Raw genomic sequence first — 24826 nt, 5'->3', positions numbered from 1 at the left:
TGTATTAGCTTGAAGTTGAGTAATTAGTCAGATAAATTCTTACAGGGTGCACTGATGATTTGCTGATTAGTTCTGGATTAGAAAATTGACAGTGACCTATACGGTATTCATTAGAAACTTAAAGGTGGATGAAAGATTATCAGATAAATTTGGGGATCAGGATGAATTCCGTTTAAAATTTTAGAATTTTGCAACGATGGTTGCCCAAAGCATCTTGGAATTGTAAGATCAACAGGCGTGGGCTGTATCATATGAATACGCTGGCTATGGTTGTGTAAAACTCAAGTAGGTAGATGATAATGATTCTGACATATCCAACTTATTTCTGACCACAAGAAGATCTTGGGTGCTATGCTATTACACACCATTATCATTTACATTAACAAGCAATTTATTCTGGTTTCTACCTTTGTCGCTGTAAAACAATTCATGAAGAATGCTGTAAGTTGTCGTTTAGCGGGTTAAAATATTTATGCGAAATTTGAAATTTCAGCGGAAAAACAATACTGCTCTTTCTTTGCGCCGGGCTTGCAGGCTTCTCCTTGAAGTCCGCTAGCTTATTGCACGCGATGGGTCATATAGGGTCCTCCATAGCATTTTCGCTAGCATATATAAAATAATATATATATGCTTAATGTTTTTTAAAAATAAATTTTTGATATTAATATTATCACATATTATCGCACTGTAAAATTCTAATAGCAAATTAATATATTATAAAATAATATGATCATGTTTTAACTTGTGCACAAAAGGGCATTGTATCTAGGGACATTTAAATGTAGTATAACAAGGCTCTTAGTGATTGTACTTTTACTTTTAAATAATCATAATCATAGAAATGCAATAAAAAGAACCTAATTATTTTCTAAAATAAGTTTTTGATACTAATAATAAAATATATTATCATTTGACAAAATTTTAATAGTATATATATACATTAATATAGTCAAATAATATATTTTTATAAAACAATAAGATCAGGAAAAAAATTTCGATACCTTGTCAGCATATATTTTTTATTTTTTTATACTTGTCAGCATATATTTTTTTATACTAAAAAATACTATTTTCTTTTAGCAAATGACATCGGCCTGCTAGCATGATGGCACAATCATGCTTGCTTGTAGAGTGATCTTTTCTTTTTTTTTTTTGCTTTCTATTTTTTTATGTGTTTTAGTGGGCTACATATACCAGAGAGAAGGCAAATGGGTCACTATTCATTAAAGTAGGTAGGGAGCAGGGAGTTGTTTCACGGTTTATTCATTAAGATGGGTACTGTTGCGTTGTTTTTTTCTCTGTTTTTTTTTTTTTTTTTTTAGTGTTCGGAGGCAAGCTAGATGGATCACAGTTTAATGAAGGTGGGTATGGAGTAGCGAAGATGTTTCATGGTTCTTTCATTAAGACAAATATATATATATATATATATATATATATATATATATATATATATATATATATATTCAGATTATGGTGCAAAGTGATCTTCTTCGGATGAGATACCACGTGGAGGTCTCCGATGCCAATATCTGAATATTTAAGGTACGGTCTAAAGTGATCTTCTTCAATGGATGGTACCGCTTGGAGGTTTTTGATGCCGGAAAATTTTTTGTCCGACGCTTGTTGCTCTGGAGGATTGGGCTCTCCATTAATTTGTTGTACGGATGATTTGCTTACACACCTCCAAATTTCAAGTATATCATTGGAAGCTGACTTTATTCCCGAAGATTTGATTCGCTCACCGTTTCACGATGGAGACTGGGTTGAGTGAATCACTTCAGACCTCTCTGTACGATAACCATCTGAAGAGGCTCCCATGCGAGCAAGGGATGATGGGTCCCGCGGCCTTATATTCCACTCGCGATAGTCCTTCGGTCTTTTGTAAGAGAAGACAACGGTGATATGATTATCTTGTTAGAAAATGGCAAGGATCAACGATAGAATCATTACTTAGTTCACTTCTCCGATGTGAGCAATAGACAAGACCCAATCGAAATCACCGATCCTACCCCATACTGCATCAATTCTGACTACTTTCGACTGGTAAATTGAGCAGCGATGCGACATGTTATTTGTACTCTTTTCCTGTGTGCCATTTTATTCCAGCGGTTCAATTCTACGAATCTCATCATTTCTGATCCAAACAATCTCAAGCAGCTATGAATGGGCCGTCTAATTCTTCTTTTTATATGGAACTGACAGGTACGATCCCAAAGGAAAATTTGATTGGTCCAGGAATGAAGGTGAGCAAATTTAAGCAAGCTTTTTGAAAGGCCCCTAAAAGTCCACTTTCGCGCTCGCGCAAAAAAAATTCCACGGGGGTTTGGGAAGGAGCCCCTAATAGTCCTGTTCTCCTGGCCTTTGCTTCCCCAAAGGGGTCTTTCTTCCTTTACTCCTCTCTCCCCTTAACAGTAGCATACGGAGGAAGAGCAAACCCTAAACCTTATCTCGGACGAATGGCGAACAGCAATCTGCCTCGAAGAATTATCAAGGTACTCCTTTTTGCCCCCTTCCGATTCCCTTTCCCATCTTTCTCTTGCGTTGTTACCCCCGGATTTCGAAGATCTTGGGTGGAAGAGCACCGCCCAGGCGATATTCTAATCTTGTTTCTGCGGTGTTGTTCTCGCTTTCTCTTCTCGCCCTGCCATCTTCTCGTTTCCATTTTCTAATTCTTGATCCCGTGAACACACAGGAAACGCAGCGGCTTCTTAGTGAACCAGGTATGTATCTCTCCTCCTCCCTTTCTTCTTCTCGGATTGCTGTTTGTTCTTGATTTCGCGGTTATCTTCTTGGACAATTGGTTCTTTGGAATGGAGATGGATGTTTAATCTCTTTAGGGTTTATGGGAAATTTGATGGCCGATTCCTTTTCGGGGTTTTGGGGTTTTCCTGATCGGATTTAGATTAAAGTCATATTTTTGCTGATGGATTGCCATCTTTTCTCCCAGTTCCTGGGATCAGTGCGTCTCCTTCGGAAGACAACATGCGCTACTTCAATGTTATGATCCTTGGTCCGACACAGTCTCCCTATGAAGGTGACTCACTTACTAACGGCTTTGATTGCTCCATTATTTGTCAAATCTTCTTCTTTTTAGATCTCTTTTTTGTGAGCCTTTTTAAGTAGTTATATGATTTGGTTGGTCACTGGTCAGGCATTAAGGTCTTTTTCTATTAATGCTCTATGTTTGTCAATAGTTTTGAGGTTGTCCATATGGGCTGCTGCCTTTGCCTTGCTTTGAGACATGGTAGTACACTTTCCTAGCAATATCTTAGAATATGGGATCATCTAGACATCTAGAGGGGTGTTTGTTGCTTCCACTGATATGTTGGTTGTTATCCTAGATATTTGGATGGATGCACAATGCATCATCTAAAATTCAGCTGAACTTTGATCATCAAGTTTAATGTTTCTTAATCAGATATTTGTTCTTCAACTTAAACCACAAGTATCATGTAGTGCACCTACTGTTTATGGTGACGATGAAAAGAGGAGCTGGTTTTAAAGCCAAAGAACTGTAGCATGATAAGGAACAATTCCATTATATATTTCCAATGAAATTAAGGAGCTGCTATATACACTAGTTTTAGAGCGGAAGTCCATGGAGAAACCATGAAAGCTAGAAGAACAGATTTTTGGTTTGCATGACAATGTAGAACACCTTCTTAACAAGTTTATCTTATTATAGTCGAGCAAACTTTTCTGAAAAACTCATTATTAGTGTAGATGTGAAACCAACTGGCCATGGTGAGGAAGACAAGGTAGTGGGAGGGATAAAACTGGTGATTCGCTGGCTTCAAACTACCTTATGGAGTTAGAAAGTTATATCTTAGTCTTGGTTATTAACAGAGAATTAAATACTTGATTGGGTTAGAATCTAATTTTTAGGTCTATCTTTGGTGTACGCCTGTTGATCCTCCATTGAGCAAACCAGTCCTTCATTAGTATTATGAACACTAAATTAAAAATGATATCAAGAGCATAAATTGTGTAAGAGCTTCATCCTCATGTTAGAATTTTTTGATACTATCTTTCTATTCTCCTGATGGTTTAAAAGGGATTGAAAAACTTGTTCTTTAGGTGGCGTTTGGTGACCCAAATGGAATCGCCAAGGTGATCTTTGATCACCGGTAATTCTTATCTTGGGGTAATTTGATCCCCAATAATCTAAGATCAAAAACTAGCCCGATAGATTTCATAAAATTTGTTTATTGATCATATAAAATATATCGTAATAAATTTTTAATATATTAATTATTAATATATTTCATAAAAATATATTTATTAATCCTAGAAATTATAAATCCAGTAAAAATATATTAATTGTTATCATAGAATTAATATTTTCATTTATACTTGTAATATATTATTATTATTTTAATACTAATATTTATTTTGATAGCAAAATATGGTAAATAGAAGTAATATATTAAGTAATTTCATAATATAAATATAAAGTACAATAATATTTTTCTATTATAATATAAAATTATAATTGAATAATAATATGATAACAATATGATTAATAATATATTATAATAAAATATATATCATAAATATATATAATATCAATATAATATAATATATATAATATTAATATAATATATTAAGTATATTGATATACCCTTTTTTTTCTAGCTGATGGGCATTTTTGTTTCCAAATTTCAGCCGAATATCACTCTTAGGGGTGATCTTGGATACCCGATCTCAAGGATGGATTTTTCATCACTTAGTTGGGCGTGATTTAGGATCATTGTCACGTACGATCACCATGGTGCAACCTAACGTGGTTATCCCGTCACCTCCATCCACATCATCCTTGATCTTGGGACGATCACCCTATAGCAAATGTCCCATTTATTTTATGATGAATAATGATTCATGGAATTTAAGGAAGAAGATGAAGAAGAGAGGGAGGGAGAGAGTGGGCTTTGGCAGTTATAGATGAACATGAACATTTGTACAAGGGAAATGAAGATGAGGAGAAAACACTGGTCAAGATGTATGAATATGAGAGGTTAAAGGACTTAACAATAAAAATGTGGGATGGGGCTAGGGAGATCCTATTCACATCCAACCATGTATTAATGTATCACGTGCTGTGCTTGTGCTAGTTACAAACTGTGCTGTGCCAAGCTGCTTTAGTGATATGCTCAACCATGTTGTGACAAGGGCTTGTTGCATGGTTCAGCAAACACCAGATCAGACTAACACAAAATGGCAAGGACCTGTATAGACTGACATAGATTGGCTTGCACATTGCAAGTGGTGCATACCCTAGTACTTTTCTAGACCTTGGCTGTAGAGTTACATCATGATCCACAAACATGATAGAAAATGATACTTTAAGCAATGGTTTCTTAACCATATTTTGCCAAACTCAGAGAGAAGATTGTGATCACATAGGCCGGATGAATCATAATTTTCTTCCACTTGAATAAATAATATCTTCATGTATATCCCACATGTCAGTTAGTACTTCATAGCATATTCTAGTTCTTAGAGGCACCAGCGACTAGTCGGGGGGCTTGGGCCACACTGCCTCCCATCTGTTGGGCGTTATCAGTCCGGTTATCTTTCGGCTAATTATTTCTTTTTACCATGGTTCCTCTCACTCAGCCAGGGTTGCTCTACCTGTTTATTGCTGCACTTTTCCTTTGGCTGGAGTTGTATGTTTGCTGAAGGTTTACTGATATAGTCGATCAGATCATGGCTGGATGAGCTGGGATAGATAGTGGGAATCATGGTAATTGGAAATTCTTGCTAGGATGTCACCGCTTCATAATTTCTCCAAGAACTCACTCTTGCACCTCCTTCCGAAGCACTCACTAATTTTAAATATTTTTGAGAGATCTGCGTCACCACACTCACACTTGGATCCTTCCCACTTTAGGTAATGTAGGTGGAATATGAACTTCCATTTGTACCTATAAATTGGATTTCCATTTTTCTTGTGAACAACTTGTACAACTGCATAGGAAGTTACACTTTAAACATAGTATAGGTTGTAAAAATATTGCTCCATCTTCTATGGAGCTCTCTTGTGTTCCATATTTGTCCTGTTTAATGGAAGAAGCCTGGATGATTATGCTAAATGCAAGAATAAGGAGGAATAATGCATTAAAAAAACCAATCCTCTACTTTTGTATTTTAACATATTGATGCTATAATAAGAACCTTTTGTGATGCATATCGAAAAAATATAATCTGTATATCCATTCTGCCCGTCCTATCCTACAACTTGTATGACTCAAATATTAAGATGAGGGTGCAGCTTGGGTTGGGCTCAATCCAAAACCCACCCAACTTGCTCATTAGGGAGGGTTTATTAGACGTTTTCTAAAAGGATTGGACTTGCGCTTAAAAATCCCAACCTGACCTCAGGTAGGGTTTTATTAGGGCTGACCTTCAACCCCAACCCCCAACCGACCGTAATCCAACCCAAACCCCACCAAACCCAACTTAACCCAACCGAACATGATATGTATATAAGTAAATAATTCGTACTTATATTTTATATAGATTGCTTATATGGTATATAATTACATTTTTAGTCTTGTTAAATTATATGTCAATGTATTATCAAAATTTATGAAAGATTGAGGTTTCAATCCAACATATGCTAACACAACATAAATGTCCCAAACCTTTACCCTATTCTAATATTTCTATTCAACGCAATCTAACCTAATTAATATGGCACATCCCAACCCAACCTGACTAAACCAACCCGTCCTGAATCTAGCTAAGGATCGATTGGCTTGGTTATGGTTTGCCCTGAACCGTACCCAACAGGTCTAAAGCTGTAGTTGTATTTTAAAAGCCGTATTGTAATTCTTGCAAACATTGTTTGGAGGCTAGTCCCTCATATGGTAGAGTCATGGTTAGTGTGGCATGCAGGTGCCTTTGAAAAGGAGCAGGTGAGAGAGAAACAGGATGAGAAGTCGGGAGTTGGGAGTAGATGGGAAGCACTCCTCCTCCTTAGTTTGACACCATGAAATGCTTTTGATCATTGAAGGTGCAATGAATAAATGAGTAGGATAAAATATTATCAGATTTCTCTGCTCAATTGTGAATTTTCTATTTTTCCTCAACAATGTAGCCTAAGAATCTAAATATGCAGTTAGTTCATCATATACTCACTAATTAACATGTTGCCTCCTTGTTGCATCTTCTCTTTGTATTCAATTAGGAGGTGTTTTTAAGCTTGAATTGTTCTTGCCTGAAGAGTACCCAATGGCTGCTCCCAAGGTAAGAGATATACCACTGTAGCTACTGTCAGTCCAAGTAGTGGTAAAAATTTACACTGTTGATGGTTTTGCTTGTTGCTGTCTGATTTGTTTTGCATAGGACATTCCTAGTTACTATAAACAGCCAATCAAAATATTTTGTGTTCTGTATGCAAAAAATCACAGTGTCTGACATGCTGTAAACATTGTCTGCTGACTCATATATACAAAAAACTTTGAGAAATAGTATTTCTGTCTATGTAATTTTCATATAGCTCATTCAAAAAGTTTCATTGCTGTTGTTTACAGTTTGGAGTATCACTGTTTTATGTAGTATCTCTGGATGTAATTCATATGAATAATAATATTATCAGCCCCAATAGAATATAAGTTTGTTTTTTAATATAACTAGCCATTGAATAAGCCTTGTACAATCATTATAGCTTGGCTTTTATTATCCAACAAGGCCTGATGGTTATGCTTGTGGTTTTTAGTAATACCACTTTCACTTTGCTATCCATTTTTAAAGAGCTAAATCCTGCTTAAGCTTTTCCATGTCGTATTTTGCAGTTAATATCATTTTCTTCTCATTTCTAGGTAGCATCCTTCTTATTGCAATTAGAGTTATGTATAATCTTGCACCTAGCACCCTTGCTATTTAGTTAAAACGAAGCAATAAAACTGCAAATTGTATGTGAAATACAGAAAATTGTGTCTATGCTTGTTTTTGTAATAGAAATGGTTGTTGCCCTTTCATATTAACTAAATGGGCCCACTGCTTCTAGGAAGTTCGAAACATAGAATCATTCTCAATGAACTCGGGCGTGATTCTTGAGAATTTCTCCCCAAATATGGAGTTGTTTTGAACTTCACCCATGCGAAGAAGCCTTTCATTGTGCCTTGTTAATGCCAAGGTCCAATGATAATAGAATCGGAAAGTTCTTATGGATGAGGCTTGCTCTTCTTTTATTAGTTGCTTAATCTGGTCTGCTGAATTGTCAAAAAAAGCATGGTTGAGAGGCACCATTGCATACATGAAGGAGTGGAACAAATTTGGGGGCGATTTGTAAATTGATGGAAAGGACTAAGGAGGATAGTGGAAGCACCAAGATTATGATTATCCTACTTTTTTGTTTTTAATTATTATTATTTGGGGGAGGTTCTGTCTAGTGAGGTCTTGAAGGTGGTGTGCCCATGATTTGAGCCATCTCGATTTCTCTGCAAGCTTACCTTGGTATACCTTGTTGGCAGCTCAGCTTTTTGTCAGTTTTGGGAGTTCTAGTTGAGCCAAAACTTAGTAGTTTATTTTTGGTTACCAAATTTACCTCCTCAAGCTGGCTATCAAGAAGGGGGTAAAGATGATGGTGGTGTCATTTAGCTAAGCTGGTTTAGAAAACACTTAAAAGGACCAGTTCCACAAGCAACGAAGAACAGGAATTTAGAAATATTCACTTAGGCATACACAAATGGTTTCTTATACATGTCAGAATAGTAACTGATGTATTCAGACCCACATGTCAGATTACAGAATTCTTCCAGATGGTTATAATGGTGACGTGCACATAACATGATACCAAACTTTGCAGCAAATCAAGTAGCACTTAAAACTCGCACATATCCAACACTCAAGTTTGGTTTCTTTTGGAATGTAACAGCCAACAGCTGGTGGTTCTAATCTAGTGACACATTGGTCCCCAATTGCACCCCAACCCAACCCCATACTCCCAGACTGAAAATAAAAGGGAAAGCTGACCATATTATAATTCCAATTGGAGTTAGTACCTACTCCTGCGGCGGGGAGGGGGGCATTGAGTACCTTTGGACAGGGTACATGTATTGGTAAGCCAACACTTGCCCCACAATGTTTTTCTTTCTGTCTTTTTTACACTCTATACTCAAACTGGGGGATGCCATGTAACTTATTCGTTGGTTGTCCACCCTCCTGCCATAACTCATGCAGAGAATGGTCAGTGCTGCATTGGCTTTCCTAGTCCTTGGCTGTAAGTCCCAACTCAGGGACTGAGGCATGTAAGAATGTATATACATTTTGAGTAGCTTCATTGTATGGTTAGCACGTTATACCTCTACCGGACACCAGATACCGTGACCTCTCATCTGTTATCTTGCATTAGGATTGTCTTATTCATCCACCTTATATTAATTTCTTTTAATTATTATATGTTATGATCAGCAAGACTAAAAGGAACAAAAGCAATAAAACAGCTATCAAATTCTCTGGATAAGTGCAAGTGAATGCACGTACCTGCTTCTTTCTTTTCCTTTTTGTTTTTGTCAGAGATGGAAGTTGCTTTTGCTACATAATTTTCTCTTTCAGGAAATTTCATGGTCCTATTAGTTGTTTTGGTTGTCAAAGGTGCTTTAGTTAAGCACAACGATTACTGGCACTCCCAGGGCAGGAGATAATAGCTTCTATCATATTAAAAGGCAGTAGAAATTACTGAATCTGAGAAAATTTTCCCCACGGATATTGTTATTTCATAATGAAAGAGGCATTATTTCAGCACCTCTGATATCAATCTGTTGGTACTCTGACTTCCCCCCGTATTTCATTGTTGTATTGGTCAGAAATCTCCCCCCTTATTTCATTGTTGTATTGGTGACAAATCATTGTGCAGCTGTTACTACAGTTGGAACATTGACTTCCCTTTCACTCCTTGCATGAACAGGATAAGAATGCTGGCAAACTTCTGGAACTATATAGCTGAATTGTATGATCTGGTGGTCTTTTTTGATCTTTAAATTCCTCTCACCAAAAATAATTTGGTGTGCTAATAAGGTCTTTTGGAATGTGATAATCATTTGATTTGATTACAATTATATGGTCAGTTTGTGATGGTAATTTTTGGACTTCCTTTTTTATTTCTTGTGGGGACAATTTTTAGCAAAAACTCTTCAGGGTGAAAAATGGACTATATATTAAAACAAATTTCTGCAATTGGCTGTGCTCAAGTTCCAAGCAAGTCCTTTTAGAATAATCTAACATATCACATAGATTGCCTTACACTAAAATTTAGTTTTACCGCTTTATTGGAATGTACAATTCAAGACAATTTTTTGGCTGTTGCCTTACATGCTAGAATGTAGGTCTGTTTCTGTTTTTCCCCCTGTCAATAGGCCTCTCAGTCACTGTTACTTTGTGGTCCAGTAATTAGATTCTTTTTATTAGCCTGCGGTATTTCCTGGACCCTTCTGTTATGGTTATTGTCTATAAGTTTTAGTTCTGTCCATTCAATTTTTATTTTCCTTATAACAGGTGCGCTTTCTCACAAAAATATATCATCCAAATATTGACAAGGCAAGCAGAATGCTTTCTTTTTGCTATTTTAGCTCCATAAATTTCTTTACTCTCTCTGAAAGTTATGTTTTGATGAATGCAGCTTGGACGTATATGCCTTGATATTCTGAAAGATAAATGGAGTCCAGCACTTCAGATCCGAACAGTTTTGTTGAGGTGATTTGTCCATCTCTCTCATGCTATGTTTATTTCCCACTTTCTGTTATGGAAGCTCATCTGGCTTCTTGTCATGGACATAACAGTATATAATAACAATGGTGGTGTTATTTTGCTTTTTGGGTCAGTATTCAAGCACTTTTAAGTGCCCCCAATCCAGATGACCCACTCTCGGACAATGTTGCAAAGCATTGGAAGACAAACGAAGCCGAAGCTGTAGAGACAGGTTAGTTTATTATGCATGAACGTGCACAGTTGATACGTAAAAATTTTCTGCAGCAAACTACTAATGCTAAAATGGTTTTGGTAGGATATAGACTTATCTTAACATTTTAATTGCTAACACTAAAATTATTCTGTTGTTTTATCTATCTATTTTTTCTTTGATCCATCGCTGCGGTGACGCAGCAAAGGAATGGACTCGTCTTTATGCTAGTGGGGCATGATTTACATGGACAAGCTTCTTGTGTCTAATTACATGTCTATTGTGGAAGATCAGCGTGCCATTGTTTGGTTCTGACAAGCAAATGAAAGCTCAATGCTTGAACTTTCCAAGATCATCCTGCTAATATAATGTGATGTATACCAATCCAGTAGTTGAAAGCACTTCTCATGTACCAATAGAGGTCGAGGTCTGAAGTCTTGCATCTCTTTGGTTGCTGGTATGCATTTTGCACTTTAAACCTTATTGCTGGCTATTAATGGAATGCTGAGTCTTCTTATTTTTTTCCAAACTGTTTCCCTCTTCACTTTTTCCTTATTAGGACCACTTTCTACTTCCATGAATCTCTTTAAGTCTCTCTGTTTTTGCATCGGTAACTCGGGTATCATCTGAATAGAGGTGCCCTCTCCTCAACTCAAATCACTCTAGGCTTTTAGCTCCTTTTAGAGGCTCAACTGCATTGCTTTGCTTTGACCTATTTTCCCTTTCTTTTCTTTAAAGCAAATCCACCTATAGCCTTCTGAAAGCTAATCCTTCTACACAATACTAGCCATACATAATAATATAAAACAAGTCTAAGAATTTCATGACTTTAAATGAATAAAGCTCGCAAAATATCTTTTCTTCCAGTCACTGCTTTATGCAAATCGTTGGCTTTTGCCTTCTTTATTTTACTTGATTTTTTGGGGGGCTGACTCCTAATTGTTAGCCACCACTAAGTATAAGAATTAATTTTTATTTCCAAAAACATAAGAGACCGAAGTTTCAAGAAATGTAGAGTAGAAATCGAAGATATACATAAGTGATATCCGAAAGTTGCAACAAAGTTGCATAGATGTAGAAACATAATATTGTGCAACTCCAGTTTGCTTTTACTAGTGCACTTGTAAAATAATTTTATTTTAATATTGGTGGGTCTAATATCATATTAAAATATTTGCAGAAAAAAAGAAAAAAAGAGAGAGAAAAATAATTTTATTTTACTATTTCATTATATTTGGTACATTTTAAAAGTTATATATATTCGTATACAGATTTCGTACGAGAAAAATAATATAGGCTGAGGTATAGAATCATGCCAACAAAGAAAAATATTACTTGCCAATGTAAGTTGTTATGTAATTCCTAAAATCACTGTAATTGGATCATGCTAATAAAAAAAAATAAGTGTGATTGATACAAGATTACACTAACAAAGAAAAATATTATTGGTTGATATAGGTTGTTACGTGATCACTTAAATTATACTAATAACTGTAAAGCTCATATTTGATAAGGAAAGGCACTAACAGAATTTAAGAGTACCCTTTAAACCAAAAATCTGGCAGTCTCTAACCGCAATCATCTTGAAATCCGGATTTCTGATAAAGTATTTGTTCTCTTCATAGTACGTGTTAGATACTATAAATTAAAAATTCCATGGCTTTGTGCTTGGAGGGCCGTACGGTTTCTCTCCCAGTCCGACGATTGGGTTTCGCGGGAGCCGTTTTTAGGGTTAGAATGGAATATAGTTCTGATGTACTTTAGTAATGATTTAACTAAAAGTACTTACTCCAATAAGACAAGGAAAGATAGACGCATCCCACTCACTAATGGTTTCTCTTTACTCGTTAGCAGCCTTGCATATTTATCCTTTTCTTACGCTCAAAAATCCATTTTTTGATAGAATCAAAATTCCACCTTTTTTTTCTCATTTCTTCATTGTGTATGTGCAAAGCTTGGAGCTTATGCTTCCAAGGAAACCAAACATATACGAGTACTATATATATACATATACATATATATATATACATACATATATACATATATATATATATATGTACATATATATATATATACATATACATATATATACATATACATATATATACATATACATATATATACATATACATATATATACATATACATATATATACATATACGTATATATACATATACATATATATACATATACATATATACACATATATGTGTATATATACACATATATACACATATATGTGTATATATACACATATACACACATATATGTGTATATATATACACATATACACACATATATGTGTATATATATACACATATACACACATATATGTGTATATATACACACATATATGTGTATATATATATACATATATGTGTATATATATATACATATATGTGTATATATATATACATATATGTGCATGTCATGAAGTCCAATATTTACTTAAGAGAACGTAAAAAGAGAAGTGACATATTATAAAAAATTGGAAGTATATATCAAAATTATATCTAAACAAATGCAATATATCAAAATAAGCAATTATGGCCGTCCACACTACCACCCACATGAATCCCGAGTGCCAAGGATGTATGCAATACGTGCTTAGATTTAGTCTCTCGTATTATAATGCAAAAATCTTTAGATAGTTGCGTGAGATGAATGGTGTCATGTGTGCGAACTCCCTTTCACAAGTACACTCGTCTTGCAGTATATGTTTAGGAATCTTTCTGAAGCGGTTGGTGCATTCCTTGGCAAGTGCAGGATGATCGCAAAGGAATACTATGAAAACATTCTCGAAAAAATAATGCCTAGTGTACACCCTAACATACACCTCAACCAGGTTCACTGCCAGAGGTAAAATGGATACTCAACCCCTTCTTCTACCACCTAGTAGCACTAATCCTAGTAAGCACTGAGGTACACCGAGCAGTACTCTTTCTCGAAAGCCTGTACCGGCAACTTTCGATTGCAATATCTTTCATGTTTAAACATGTAAAGCACCCCAAGCCCATCTTTGCCAAGGTAGTATCATTCCTCTCTGATAAATTTGATGCAGAATTTTGTTAACATAAGTAAAAGATGCTTGGTTTATCGAATGTAGTGCATTAGATTGACCTACACAAGGTGTCTCCTTGCATTCGGTTAACAGTTAAACATGGAATTCCCCATCAAGAGTTATGTATATAAAGGAAAACAAATTTCCCAGTTTCCAACAAAGATTTAAGATAATTAGAGTGGTAGGCAGCACTAAACATGATTATGTTGGTGATAAAACATCAGTAAATTGCATAGGTATCTAATTAGCTTGATTTAGGCGATGTCATAGCTCTGAGATAAATAAGATCATCCACAGAAACTAATCTGTTGCCTACTAAGTTTGTTTGGTGGTCCCAGTGAAAAATAACAAATAAAACAAGGATAGAGCCGGAGTAGAAAGCTACAAGGTCTCATTCAACACTAGAGCCTGGTGGAAGGTGGGTCATTTTGGGATTCAGAAAACGCTCTTTGCTGATAAACTTTTTATGCAAATGCGACAGTTTATCAGCCCTCCAGAACAAAGTCTCGCCTCATGGATTCTCCAGTACCCCAGTGGTCAGCCAAACCCAAGTCAGTGTAGCGTTGCTCGAGGTGCTCGTGGCCTTACTGGTGTCTTCGAAGGACTCACCCTGAACAACCCACAAAGCCAAAGAGATTACAGAAGTTCCAATAGTTCTTTCAAGCAATTCAAGATTGGGGACCATGCCTGATAGGAAGAGCTCCCAAAATCATGCCACTGCATTTCAGAGCATAAATAGCACTTTCTGCCTGCCATTGATAAAGAGAAAAAGGAAGAGAAAATCTTAGAAGATATCAGTAGACAACAGATAAATAGAAAGATTACCCAAAGACTACCAGTCAACTAATTTGCTTTAAGTTTCGCACATGTGAATACAGTTCAGACCGAAATGTGTAAGCATATGATTTTTGGTGAAGATGAAATTATCTAGAAGCTTATTGCATCGTGAAAGAAAACTGCAATGTTGGTGAAATTATCTAGAGTCTGTTGTCCCCTGAAGGAATTACAACCTAGAAATCATTGTGCATGCTTTGAAACAGAAAAGCTTGATGAGTAAAATGGACAGATACAAGAGTGAAATGGAACCCATTAAAGGGGGCAATAGTTATCTACGCACAATTACAAGAGGAAATCTTTCAATATATCACTACAAAATAGATTGACAGAGGTACTGACATCATTTTGTCGCACAAAATGACAGAGATACCCTCAAATAATTTGGCATAAGTTGAGCATCAAGATTAATGCATGTAACTGCAGTATTTTGTGAACATGAGAACTGTTACTCTAGAGGTGTGAAAGATAATGCTTCCTCATCAAAAAACAATTGCAATCCGAGTAAAAACATCGTCTTTAATTCATTACTTCCGCCTTGAGTATGCGTGTACCATTTTACATGCCTTTGATCCAACATTTAAGAACTAATGCTTGAGAAAAAATTTACATTGCAGGACTCTGAACTTAGGCGGAAACAGTGCCATAGATACAATTACGATGAGTTATAGCCCTCTCATGTATGTATAAACAGGATCGAAGTACAACTAGTGTATAAGTCAGAAAATGAAAGAATATACAACAATCAGCATTCCTAACAATCCCCTAAAATTCACTATGGATCAAGCACCCAAAGTTTGCACTGTGTGGTATACAATAAACCTTAGTTGAAGTCCACCAAACTTTTCTAAATGGATAAATAAAGGCGATAGAGTAGGACGGATCAGAAAAGCAGCAATCGATCGAACAATATTTCTTCTCCTTAAAAAAGGAAAAAAGGAATGATTGCTAGCTTAGCACTTCAATAATTTTCAGGCCTAAATGAGGCACCTATGTCAAAAGGCCATAAAACCAGATGAACAAAAGATAATCCATCACATGACATTTGGCTTTAACACTAGATTGAAAAAATGATATCCGGTCTCTTGCTCTTCTAGGAACAAGATAACCTCCAAGAAGGCACAAATTTCATAGTAAATCATTTATGAATAGAACCATTAGCTTAAACAGCATCCTAGAAGCTTGTCTAAAATATGTAGCGGTGACTCGACAAGCTTCTCACTGCATCACTGGAACTTCAAAGCTGGCCCTAGTGTTGCAGTAGGAGCCATGAATGGATTTGCTATCAAGCACAGAACATCAGACTCAACGGCTACCAAGTACCAACCATTATGGATGTAAACCAAAAAATGAATGGCTGCAAGAAAGATTCAAATTGGTAGAAGATATGAATCAACCATGATGTGAAACCAAAATTATCTGAGAGATATTGCATTCAATTAGAATTATGATGCCACACAGTTATATGACTGCCATCCAAGAGATAAAATAAGCTTTAAGGGGAAAGCATTGACCTAAGAACTCTTCAGAAGGATATCTGATGTCATTGGAGGCATAAGAGATGCTCTAATATGACAAGATTATACAAAACTAATATGTCACCAAGAAAAAGCACCCTGGCATGATGCAAATGTTCAGAAGAAGGTGCATTAGTTTTAAGTGAGAAGAGGATAAAGGAAGGGGGGTGCAAAGGACATTTCAAAGAACATAAATGGTTGAAAATCCTTAAATGAATGAAATTGTGAAATGGTGTTACATGTCAATCCTTTGAAAAGTATGCATGGCCCTACAAAATGAAGATATAAATGAGTGATTACCCTGTAGATGCAACTGTAGATGTGTAAGCGTGCGATTGCCCTCTAGATGCCACTATAGATGTGCCTGCGCACATCTGTGTGATGTGGTTGCCCTCTAGACACCACTGCAGATGTGATTGCCCTGTAGATGCCACTGTATATGCACATGCGAGCACATGTATGTGAAAAATTGGAGCCATGTACAGATAAAAGGAAAAAAATCTAAACTATACCGTAGGCACTAAGTTCCCTCATATTAATAATGAGTAAAACTGCCAACCTAACATAAGGAACTGATGAGTAAGGGAAAGCATTGGAGGAAGCATCAACTAAAGGACACTAGAAGAACATCTTAAGTAGCTAAGGATTCGAAAGTTGTTCTAGTTTGACAAGAGTATGCATAAACAACTGGCCTTCTCAAAGAACATACCTAAAACTGAGAGGATTCCAGAGAAAGGACATGCATTACAATGGGGTTAGAAAAAATACAGAAGGGGTAGGTGAAGCACACAAAGCTTCAAGATTAGCAAAATGCATAAGAAAGGAGAAGCCAGACAAATAAGATACACCTTAAGAAAACATGGCATGCCTGGACAAATGAAGACAATCTTGCATTTAAATCTGAGTATAAAGCCACCTCAAAGAGAGAACTTTTCCCAATGGAAAAGAATAACGAAAGGATTGACCAAAAGGTGCAGGGATGTGTAGGAGGAATGAAATAAAGGTACTCAAAGGGAACCAAGATAACAAGAAGCAAAGAGAAACACAATTACTGAAGTGGAGGTTATCATGGAATGAACCAAGCCAAAGGGACCAATTTTTGCTTCACTAAAAAGTTAGACTCAGTGCTAAGACAAATTATAGGCCATGAAGTCTGAGATAGTATATCCATAAAGCATCAACGAATGTATAGCCTAAAGGCATGAACTCAAAAATACAAGTTGATGCCACAGATTAGAGAAAGACAAGAACATGGAAGAACTAAATGTAGCAGATTGGAAATGTACACATTCCAGATAATGAAGCCACTCAACTCTACAATCAGCTCCAATCCTATGACTTGCAAAAGGATTCTACACATAACAAAAGGAAGGAAACAAGACAGATTGATCAGAAGATATGTGCTGAATCATGAAAGTCATCTTAAAAAACTGAGGAACAAATAGGACATCTGGAAAAGTTAGCCACTAGGATGCAGTTATAAGGTGATGGACCTATGCTATGACATTGATAATGGAGACCAACTGTGATGCAGCTATGAGAAATGGAAGATACTAGGAAACCATCTATCAGACTAGAGGCATCAATGAGGATAAATGAATTATGAACATAAGATAGGTAGCCTAAGGTCCTGTACCCAGCGCAAACTTACACGTATCATAGGTTGTATATATCATCATGACTACAACAACCAGTACAGTACTACTGTGCTTGAGAACTTGCTAGATTTGCTGAGATAGCTCTGCAAGCTTGGAATGGTTCAACAACATGTAAGGAAGCAATGAGAGGGTATCTTAAAATTAATGACAAAAATGGTTCTCAGATACGTGTCTTTTTTCTCTAACCACTTCAGGCTTTTTTCTCCTCAGAGTGATGGCATAAGATCACCACGGGCAAAATAGAAGGAAAGAGAATTACAAAAGATGACCCAAAAGCAGTGACCAACATAGGCCTATAGCAATTGGATTCATCAAAACTGACTGTATGCCAAGCGTTGGCAACTTGGCATAGTATGAAGGTGTTCATGCCATCAGGCATGACAAAGAAACAGAGTTATAAAAAGATGACTCAAAATGATATAGGCCCCCTCCACCAAAAAAAAAAAACCCAGGTGCCCCAGATCTACCCTTGCTCACCCCGATCTAACAAACACGATATGCAATGTTTTTTTTATCCATAAGAAATTGCATGGTTGGATTTTTATGGGGCTTCAAAAGCAATCCTAAAGGCGGAGAGATATCACATATGCAAAGTGCAAATGATATTGGACTTGTCTAAGATGCAGAGACTAATGCACAACTCCACTATCTAAATCATTTGTACATATGAAATTAGAATTTCAGTCATGCAAAAGCAAGGTCATGTATGATTACCCGAACAAACTCAACAAAGGCAATGCGTGTGGAGTGCACATTATCTCCAAGAAGCCTCAGATGAGAAACCTGTGTGAAACAAAATGTTGTCTAATGATAAAAACTCTACAGGCTTAATCATCTTAAGCAACTGATCATAAAAAATAAATAGATACTAGTTTGAGGGTAATGTGCTGACCTTGCCACAAATTAGTTCAAAGAAAACCTTTACATCTGTTTGAGTAACCTGCACAAGAAGAAAAGGCTGTCATAAAAGAGTTTTTGTTCAATCAGCAGCAAAAGCTCCAAGATTGTAATACCACAATCACTTGCATAAGCAATCTGTTTGGGTACCAGTTATTTTTCTATTTAATCCATAAAATATGTCTGTCAATAGTTTCAAAACACTGGAGTCAGATCACAGAGCAGAATTTACGTACCCTCTTATCTATGTTTGTACAATAAACTGTCCTTACAACCATTTCCTTTTCATCCTCAGACTGCACCCAGTCACAACCAGCGACAACATTAAGAAATATTTCAAACAAAATGAAGGAATAGTAGGAAAAGAGCTATAAGTTAAATGGTATTACTGTATAAGCATAGGCATGAAAAGATGTTACTCATGCTCACCCGTGGAAGAAATTTAGGATTGACAGGCAAGATAGCAGTCTTCGAAGGTAAGACTCTGACAGGATAGTAACCTAGCATGGTCCCGCTAAGATTCAACGCTGCTCTTGCACCATCTATCAGAAAAAGTTCCACAATTTTTATCTATAAGATGCATGGGACAACTACTGATTTAAATACATCTAAGACAATCGGCAGTTGAATGAACTAACCCTCATCAGCAAACTCTATAAATGCAAATCGTAGAACTGAATGGGTGTCACCACAAACCCGGCAATCAACTACCTTCATTATAAACATGTTAGAATAGTCAGAGAAATAGAAGTGCATTGTTAAGTGCCAAATCAGCCTTTTTTTATTGACAACTGTATTCTGAATTTCTATTAAGATGGAAACAGAAATAAATATCTAGCATCATCATCATCATCATCATCGACAATAACAATAGATGTAATAAATGAACTACAAATATAAATGTAATCTAGCTTCAGATAATAAAAGAATATGCATGGACAAGAAAAAGGAAGCATCTGAAACAATGCATGCTTGGGGCATTTGCAAAAGACTCGGTTAAAGTGATAACAATGAAAAGAATGGAAACAGATGGAAGTTAAAACTTTCTTAGCAACCTGACTCAAAGAATTAATAGTTCCTGAACTTTTATCTTGATGCATTTTGGTGAAACTTGATGCAGCAGGAAAAGAAAGAAGGGGTGATTTGATTGATGAGGTTATGCTTTGAAGATTAACATGCAAATAGAATAAAACTAGATTGAAGAAACCTTCACTTGGTAAAAAAATTCTCTCGAAAAGAATTTTACTAATATCTCAAAGGATGACCCTTACAATATATTATGTGCATATTTATAGTATATGATATCCTAACCCTAATTCGAGCATTAAACCTGATACAAAATTAAACTCAAAATAGGACTCCACAATAAGAAAATATACGAAAATTATTTTATTACAAATATGAAAATCTGGCCAAAATTTGATACTATCCTTGTTGGTCTATTTGGTCATACTAGAATTATTCTATTATAACATAAAATTTGAGACTAGAATTATTCTACTACTGCAATCTTTGCCCATGAATCTGTTGGCTCGTTCAATGCTTGGCATAGTCTAGTTGGTCATAGTATCTGTTGGCTACACTCTGTGCTGCATCAAAACTTCTCCTTCCCATCTTCAAGAAAATAATTACTTCTTGCAACTGCTTGAGAATTTTTGTGTGGCCTTTGACTGCTAAGGCCCGCATGAGAGTTACTTTGATTGCAGACAAACTCATAATATTCCTCAATCCTAGCAAGTAATGGAAGGATATCACTTATCATTCAAGCTTCCATAATCAAAGGATATGGGGCCCCAACATCACAAGTTAACTATATCAGAACCCTTCGTTGTCCTTTCTAGCCAAAAGTAATTCACTGGGGTTTGCTGATTGTCAACAAAACCATCGGACATCCTTATTTAATAAATGTTAAAAAAAAACATTCCATACAATATAATTAATTGTTGTGGAATCATAGCTTTGTGTCAATGGGATTTAACACCAGCAGTCAATGATTTCTTTCGAAGTCTTAATTAGATGAGCTACCCCCACTCCTGGCCAAAGTGCAACGCTACAGAGAACTTCAATGGAAACAATGATTGTGCCATATCTTCTTTATCTCCCTCAAGATATGCCTGATGACCATAATTAGTGTTCACACTATGGTGACATGCTTGTGTCAGGCCAATATCATCTGGAAGAACTCTTGAACATTTGTTCTCTTATCCAGATTCTTTAATTTCTGTCTTCCACCTGTCCATCAGAGTTCTGGATAGCAACCATATGTTTCCTCAATTTTGGATCACACTTCCTAAGAAAACATAAATATCATGTTAAGTATCATCCATTTCTTGTTTTTATAGTTTTAGTCAAAGCCTAAATGATCTATTGCGCCTTCTCTCTCTCTCTCTCTCTCTCTCTCTCTCTCTCTCTCTCTTTAAGCCTCTCTACTTCCATCTCACCAAGATATCTTTATCTCTTTTTCTTTATCTCTTTTAAAGCTAGTCTAGTGTGTTAGCACCAAATTTGTTCACTTTTCAAGATTTAAGGACCATTTTTGAACCCTTTACCTGCCTTATCTTCTTAAGAAATCTCTTTTTTCTCACCCTTAAAACTCTCAGATTCCTATTTTACCTTGACCTATTGGTTGGTTTTTATTCTCATATTTAAGAACATCTTTTAGTCCATCTACCATGCAGCTCATTTACTTAAGAATAATCTGTACCACTATATGTTTTTAAATCTGCCCAATTTCTTGGTCTTCAACCCATGGTTGGTCTGGGGTTCTATATGTCGATGTAAGTAGTCATGCTGGATTACATGTTACATAAAAGGACCATAGCCTATTATAATGGCATGTATTAGGATACCACCTCCAATAAAAAATCATTGCACATTTACAACCATTTCAACAGTTACTCAAATTTTTATTTTCAAGAGACATCAGATTTTAATACTATTGTATTAGCAAAGTTTCTTAGTGAAGTACTGTAAAAGCTCAATGCATATCCTTAAAGCATATCCTTTTTTTTTAGGGAAAAAAAGGACGCATTCTATAGTTGCTTATAAATGAGCATCATATCATATCAACATGAACTTCAAAATCTGGTGAATATAAGCATAAGAATTTTTATGTCAAACATAGAAAACGTTTAAAATGTGCAAGTTATCACGTAATATTATGTATCTCTTTTTTCTTGATGTAATTGAGAAAATATTATCACCCATCTCCAATTACTTGGGGTAATATAAAACTGAGACCTCTTGATGATCTAAACCTAGTTCAAAACCATGTCAGGCTAGATGAGACACTATCTGAAGCAATATCCTCTACCTGACAAAGTCTCAACAGCAACAAACCCTTCATAAGTCATGTAGATTATGAGCTCGTGAAAACCCAATTTTTTCATTTTAACTGAGGAGACTATACAAATCATCCAGTTCATACAAGCCCATGAATGTCTGCGCATACAATGCCAATGCAAGTAGTCAGCTACTCCTAAAAGGCAGGAATATCAAACTGACAATAATCTAGGCTGAACATAGCAGCCCCATCATTGCTAACCTTGCCATTGACAGGCCAGCCTTAATAAATAATGTTCTGAATATGAAACCCTTAGTTTTAGCCTTAAGAAAGTAAAACGACAATAGTCTTGGCCTTACTCATTTTCTAATATCAAAATGAACAGCTTCACAGACTAGCATTAAGAAAATCAGACACATCTTATGCGCAGCAGAATAGAGGAGCAAACAGTGTAAAGCATCAGAAAACTTTGATTCATAAAACCATATAAAACATATTTTACAACTCTGTAAACATACCATCCATGATGGTTTCAAATCTATTATATCATTCTTAATACAAGGAAGTTTGACGAGAATCTTCTAATAATAGATAGGAATATAATAGACAAATCCTCACAAACCTTAATTACTTTATAAGCATATAACACTGCCAAAACATGCAAAAGACAACAACTTTAAAAGATGATCCAAGAAATTCATTATATAAAAAAATCACATAACTCTACAATCTGAATTTAGATAACTCTTACCAAAAGAAATATCTTTTGCTGCTAAATTTGCGAACTGGATTAAAATGAAAGAAACAATAAAATTCCTTAAAATATAAAGAATAGCAATGCACTTGATGTAGCAATCTATTTCGTTCTATTCTGATCAATTTCATAATTCCAACACCTTATCATACATGCACAGCACATCCTGCAAATTTGTATAACTTCTACAAGTTGCAGACCAAGAAACTTACTTGCCCACAAGTAGCAAATATTTCAGCAAGCTTCTCTTCAGTGACCTGAAATTTATTAAGTGCAAGGCTCGGATTAGCACACTGCAATATGGAATTAGATAATCACTAACATTAGCAGCACAAGACCAGCGAATATTTTTTAAGTGACATATAAGAAAGTGACGGCAGCAAAAAAAAAAGAAAGAAAAAAAAGAAGAAAAACCAAGAAGTTTCTTCTTTTCGTGGGCTCACAAGCTGATCAATCTCAGAAACGTATACAGTTCGCCTGATGCTCTCCTCCCGCATAGCTCTCCGGGCTCTATCATTCATCTTCCTCCGCCCCTGGTTATAACCATTCCTCCTCTGGGAAAAAAGAAAGAAAGAAAGAAAGAAAATGTTTAACCACCTGGAACTTCACAAAACAGCCAAATTTCTCTAGAGAAAGTCTCCAAAAACTAAAATTTAACAGAGAAAATTGCTAATTAAACATTTCTTGCCCAAATTTGAGACACGACAGATCACAACAATCTCTTTCCAAGTTATCCCATGTTCCTTAATCTGTTCCTATAATCCAAGAAAAAAAAAATCAAAGTTTTGAAAGATATAGAATCCCAAACCCTATAAAACCGAATACCCAGACGATCTACATCGCAAATTCCAACAAACAAACAAAAAAAGAGCAGGACAAAAGAATCAGAGCCAGTACTCTGTGATTCGGCTGATTGTTCACCGATCCATCGCTGCTCGAGTCCTTATTACTCCCATTAACAAACTGATTGTCGATATTATTATAATCGGACGACGCCACGAAAATGGGCGCATCGGCGGAGAGCCGCCCGTTGGAATTCCTTCCCCCGCCGGCGCTGGCGCCGCTTCCGTCGGCGGCAGGGGCGTAGGACGACGGGAAGAACTCCTTGGCGGATGGATTCAATTTGGAGAGCAGGTCCACCAGCTTCCTCACGTCCCTCTGGTACTCCGTCTCCGCCGCCGCCGCCGCCGCCGCCGCCTGCCGGTGGATGTCCGACCCGATCGCGTTCTCCGCCATCGCAGCCATTTCCGTTTACAGCAACAAATCAGCAATCCAACGCCGCAAAGAATCCCTCCCCCCCACCAATTCAATCAAACAAACAAACAAAAAAAAAAACAAATTTAGCCACCAGCGATCGCTCGCTGAGTTCTTATTTTAGGAGGACGGTGGTGAGATGCGGAAACAGGAAGAAAGAGAACAAGGAGTGATGAACCGAAGACAAAGTGAGGGGAGGGGGCGGGCCGGGAAGGGCTCCGTCGCTATCCGTGCGTTGGCTACAAATAGAAAGCCATATCTAAATTGCAGTCCCTAAAATTTGTTCCACACGAAAGATTGCTTTCTAGAGAGAGAAAAGGGATGGATACTGGTAATAAATACTCTTGCTTTTTTTTTTTCGTTTTTCTCCTTTTGGGTGTAATAATATTTACGTAAGCTTCGGTCAGCTAAGTTGTTGAGGTTGTTACTTGGCCCGCATGTGCAGACCGGATAGGGAGTTGGGTGGATTGGCAGTTCAAAAAGTATTGTACGAAGCTTTTGATGGATAAAAATTTGTGAGGTAGTAAAAAGTTTACGTCGAATCAGTAATGGCCCATTAGTTTTATTTATTTATTTATTTATTATAAAAAAAATTCATAATTTTTTTTCTAAAATTTTAAATTTGCTTGAACATCCCCCTACAATTTATATTTATTTCTATGTA

At 36.3% G+C, this 24826-nt stretch overlaps 2 protein-coding genes across 6 annotated transcripts; one reads left to right on the top strand and one right to left on the bottom strand.

The window, feature by feature from the left end:
* Positions 1-1514: 1514 nt before the first annotated feature.
* On the top strand, positions 1515-11432 carry LOC103697914 (ubiquitin-conjugating enzyme E2 36-like). 2 transcript variants are annotated; one of them, XM_089926413.1, is made up of 8 exons: positions 1526-2492; positions 2693-2720; positions 2948-3034; positions 7190-7248; positions 10501-10542; positions 10625-10698; positions 10827-10924; positions 11107-11432. In XM_089926413.1, exons 1-8 carry the CDS (start codon positions 2457-2459, stop codon positions 11142-11144), a joined length of 462 nt encoding a protein of 153 aa, XP_089782539.1. In that variant the 5' UTR covers positions 1526-2456; the 3' UTR covers positions 11145-11432. The 2 variants fall into 2 exon arrangements, with proteins under 2 accessions (XP_089782540.1, XP_089782539.1); XM_089926414.1 differs by lacking the exon at positions 10501-10542 and having other exon boundaries at positions 1515-2492.
* Positions 11433-14193: 2761 nt separating this feature from the next.
* LOC103699264 (polyadenylate-binding protein-interacting protein 9-like) lies at positions 14194-24470 on the bottom strand. 4 transcript variants are annotated; one of them, XM_008781540.6, is made up of 10 exons: positions 23806-24470; positions 23352-23462; positions 23121-23165; positions 19510-19582; positions 19301-19413; positions 19108-19167; positions 18867-18914; positions 18689-18757; positions 14653-14714; positions 14194-14575 (listed from the first exon to the last, which is right to left on the bottom strand). In XM_008781540.6, the coding sequence occupies exons 1-10, from the start codon at positions 24151-24153 to the stop codon at positions 14518-14520; spliced, it is 987 nt and encodes a 328-aa protein (XP_008779762.1). In that variant the 5' UTR covers positions 24154-24470; the 3' UTR covers positions 14194-14517. The 4 variants fall into 4 exon arrangements, with proteins under 4 accessions (XP_008779762.1, XP_088565579.1, XP_038986271.1 ...); XM_088709453.2 differs by lacking the exons at positions 14194-14575; positions 14653-14714 and adding exons at positions 16588-16749; positions 17630-17668 and having other exon boundaries at positions 23806-24468; XM_039130343.3 differs by lacking the exons at positions 14194-14575; positions 14653-14714 and adding an exon at positions 16589-16749 and having other exon boundaries at positions 23806-24468.
* Between the last annotated feature and the right edge of the window lie 356 nt (positions 24471-24826).

Source organism: Phoenix dactylifera, chromosome 12, assembly GCF_051530095.1.
Source record: "Phoenix dactylifera cultivar Ajwa chromosome 12, Ajwa_hap1_PhDact_Kaust_v1.1, whole genome shotgun sequence".
NCBI lineage: Eukaryota > Viridiplantae > Streptophyta > Magnoliopsida > Arecales > Arecaceae > Phoenix > Phoenix dactylifera.
Note: the sequence above shows the minus strand (reverse complement) of the source record. Positions and strands in the feature narration are given on the sequence as shown.